The sequence below is a fragment of the Vairimorpha ceranae genome, assembly GCF_000988165.1.
Source record: "Vairimorpha ceranae strain PA08 1199 chromosome Unknown NODE_218, whole genome shotgun sequence".
NCBI lineage: Eukaryota > Fungi > Microsporidia > Nosematidae > Vairimorpha > Vairimorpha ceranae.
This window is the reverse complement of record NW_020169513.1, coordinates 1-3529: the sequence shown is the minus strand read 5'-3', so window position 1 is coordinate 3529 and position 3529 is coordinate 1. Positions and strand designations below refer to the sequence as shown.

At 21.3% G+C, this 3529-nt stretch overlaps 5 protein-coding genes across 5 annotated transcripts; 2 read left to right on the top strand and 3 right to left on the bottom strand.

The window, feature by feature from the left end:
* Positions 1 to 370: 370 nt before the first annotated feature.
* Positions 371 to 538, bottom strand: AAJ76_2180002992 (hypothetical protein; the record flags this gene model as incomplete). The annotated part of the gene is made up of 1 exon (XM_024474609.1): positions 371 to 538. The coding sequence occupies one exon, from the start codon at positions 536 to 538 to the stop codon at positions 371 to 373; it is 168 nt and encodes a 55-aa protein (XP_024329565.1).
* Positions 539 to 574: 36 nt separating this feature from the next.
* On the top strand, positions 575 to 979 carry AAJ76_2180002955 (hypothetical protein; the record flags this gene model as incomplete). The annotated part of the gene is made up of 1 exon (XM_024474608.1): positions 575 to 979. One exon carries the CDS (start codon positions 575 to 577, stop codon positions 977 to 979), a length of 405 nt encoding a protein of 134 aa, XP_024329564.1.
* Positions 980 to 1389: 410 nt separating this feature from the next.
* AAJ76_2180002140 (hypothetical protein) lies at positions 1390 to 2097 on the top strand (the record flags this gene model as incomplete). The annotated part of the gene is made up of 1 exon (XM_024474607.1): positions 1390 to 2097. One exon carries the CDS (start codon positions 1390 to 1392, stop codon positions 2095 to 2097), a length of 708 nt encoding a protein of 235 aa, XP_024329563.1.
* Positions 2098 to 2341: 244 nt separating this feature from the next.
* AAJ76_218000883 (transcription initiation factor tfiid subunit taf12-like protein) lies at positions 2342 to 2647 on the bottom strand (the record flags this gene model as incomplete). Its single annotated transcript, XM_024474610.1, has 1 exon — positions 2342 to 2647. The coding sequence occupies one exon, from the start codon at positions 2645 to 2647 to the stop codon at positions 2342 to 2344; it is 306 nt and encodes a 101-aa protein (XP_024329562.1).
* A 636-nt stretch (positions 2648 to 3283) lies between these two features.
* On the bottom strand, positions 3284 to 3529 carry AAJ76_2180001 (hypothetical protein; the record flags this gene model as incomplete). The annotated part of the gene is made up of 1 exon (XM_024474606.1): positions 3284 to 3529. The coding sequence occupies one exon, from the start codon at positions 3527 to 3529 to the stop codon at positions 3284 to 3286; it is 246 nt and encodes an 81-aa protein (XP_024329561.1).

The window sequence follows — 3529 nt, the reverse complement described above, 5'->3', positions numbered from 1 at the left end:
CATGAAATAAGAAATATAATAGCCATAACCACTAATAATACTCCTAATATTTTAAAAAGTAAAATAACTGCATTCTTCTTTTTTTCTGCCCTCACCATATTATTAAAATCTGCATCCATATATATTACATAAGGTACAAGATTATTTTTATACTGTGCATTGGCCTGTTGACTGTATTTAATTACATCATCCACATCAACTACCTCTGTACTTTCTCCCATAAGATTTCCTATTTTAGATGTATTTTTTTCTTTAAAAACTGGGGCATTTTCTTCCTGCATAGTAAAGATAAATGTCAAAATTTATATAAAAAGTCTCCTTATAAAAAAGGAAAAAAAGGAGAGTAAATAAACTTGTAAAATAAATAAATTTATTCAGTAGTATTTTTAAGACCTTCTCTAGCATATCTCATATTTCTAAGAAATTTAGTATTCACTCCTGGTAGATCTAATAATTTACCAATTTTTTCCCTTTTAATACCATTTCTGTGATCTTTATAATTTTTATTAGCAAGGGTTCCATTCTTTTTTTTAGCCATTTTAAGGGGTAAAAAAAAATAAAAATTTTTATATCCATGAAATTAGTGGTTGATAGTTATGAGATTCCTGGGATAATAATATCTAAACAGATATTTAAATGTAGTAATATTACAGAACTAAAAGATATTAATGATATTACAGAAATAAAAGATACTGTCTATTGTGTACATGAAGAGTCATGTGACCTACGGAAGATTAAATACTACTTTAATGAAATTGTAGAAATAAAAAATAATTTAGTGTATTACAATAAAAGAAAGAAGGTTATAAAATATTATAATATTATATTAAATGATGAAGGATACATATTTAAAGAAATAAAACAACAAATAGGTAATAAAGTATTTATTAATAAAAATGAATATTTACCACATCTTAAAGTACAAGAGAATGAGGTTGTTATATTTCCAAATGAAGATGAAGAAGAGGAAGAAATATAAAATTTATAAATTTATTAACAATTGGTAAAGTGAATATATTTTATTTATGATAAATATCAGTTATATAAATAAATTTATTAAATATATTTTTATTTATGATGAATAAATTTATTATTCATTTTATAAAGTAAACACCACTGAACAAATTTGGTAAAAAATAGCTCTCCCAATATCAATAGTCATAAATAAATTATAATTAATTTTATAAAGTAATTGTATTTTAATTTATAAAAATATCAATAATCAAAAAATAAATTAATTAATAATTGATAAAGTTATTTTTGATAAATTACAGTATATATTAAAATCAATTCTAAACAAATTTCAGTTGTTTTTTAATTTAAAAACAAACAAAATCTTAAAATTTAATTAAAAGTATAAATTAATTTTATACTGAAGGGCTATTTGATATGTATACTTTTAGAGATGGATTTTATATTACTGTTATATTAAGTATATCATTTATAGTACTATTAATTAATACTGAGATTATGTGTGATCATTCAATTATTAATAATAGTCTCTATTATATAACACTAGGATGTTTATTATTTACTTTTTTATGGCACTATGTAATCTATAAATACTCCCTTATAGTTTCTTTATTAAATTTGGTGTGTATGGTAACCTTATGTACTATGATGATACAACAGCGGAATGTTGTAAATTATTATACGGTAGATGAATCAGTTATAAATAATATAATAAATGATTATAATTATATACTTATAAATGGTGTTATTGTATTTTTATATGAATCTAAATGCAATACAAATAACAGTATTGTACAACTATCAGATAATAGATGTTATATTCTTAGGAAAGATTTACTTAATAAAATTAATATAAATTGTAAAAAAAGAACTGATAAAAAAATAATATTAGTACATGAAGATTTTAATTCAGTGAAATGTACTAGTAAAAAAGAAGTGAAAAAATTTACTAAGATGCTAAATAGTATTTATTTCTCTAAATTAGAACATAACATTATAGTTATATTGAGAGTATTTGATATATTAAATTTAACTGAAAATGGTTTTAAAAGACCGTTACAGTATTGGAATGATAAGGAAAACGTACCGCTTGGTGATGCTAATAATAGTGACACAAAAAAATAAAAATAATTATTAAAAATAAAATATTAACTAAAAATAAATATAATAAAAAAAATTAATATAACAAGTAAAAATAAAAATAATTACTAAAAATAAAAATAACAAGTAAAAATTGATATAACTAAAAATAATATAACAACCTAAATAAGCATCAAAGATTAATATAACAAATAATTATAATAAAAATAAATATAATAGGTAAAAATAACAAGTAAAGATTAATATAACATATATTCTACTAGATGTATTACTTATTCTGCCTACTCAACTCCGCCATCTTCTCTATATGCTCAGATGCAGATACTTGATTTGTATTAGTAATCTCCCTAACACCAAAACTGTAATCAAAATCTTTTTCGACTACAAAAGACACTTCTGCGGTATCAATAACAGATTTACCTTTATGTCTACAAAGCATAGAAGATCTATTAATAATATCTAGTATAAACTTTTCACTGAGTAACTGAAGATTCTTAATTACTTCTTTATCCATTTTTTTATTGACTAAATTTGATAATTTTTTTCCATCTAGAAAATGTTTGTCTAAGTTCATGAAGGGTAAAAAAATAATATGTTTATTAAGTAAAATGTATGTGTGCTTAAATAATCTATATTTGTAGTTATTGCTAATTAATTTTAAACATTAAGTTAAAGGTGTTTAGAACACAATACACTTATAACTATTAAATAGGTATAAATATTTAATATTGTGATGTAAGGTAATCTGAAAACTTTGTAAATAAGGATGCTATAAGAATCTGACGAACTGACACTTCTCTAAGAATTAATCAAAAAACAAATTATTATTATACTAAAGTATAATTTTATTTCTTTACAGAAACTATAATTTATGATATATTAACTAGTAATATATAATATTTATAATAAAGTATAAATGTATATCTTTACAGAAATTATAATTTATGTTAAATTAATAATTAAATCATTATTATATTGAAGTATATATGTATATCTTTACAGAAATTATAATTTATGTTAAATTAAAAGATCATGCTCAAATATTAGGCTTGGCGCATTTTTCACCTATTTATTTTTTACCTTTAATAAAAAAAAGTTTACTAAAAAAGTTTTGTTTTATATAATCAGTTTAATTTCCAACGAAAGCTAAATGCAATTTTCTTTAAAAATTCTACACCGTAATACTCAGAATATCTATTAAGAATTTCTTTTATTTTATCTTCAACATTAATAGTAGAATCACATACAGAGATTGTAATAGCTTATTTTCTGTTATTTCCTGTTCAATTATTAATTCTTTTAATATTAAAAAAAATGATGCTTGTTTTACCTTTACAAGACTGTTCAAATGCCTATGCATTTCTTCTATGCTATTTGTCATCCTTGGTATTCCGTTTAAAGTTCTATCAAATACATTCCAAAAGCTTATAGACTTGTTACTATCATTTTCCACCAA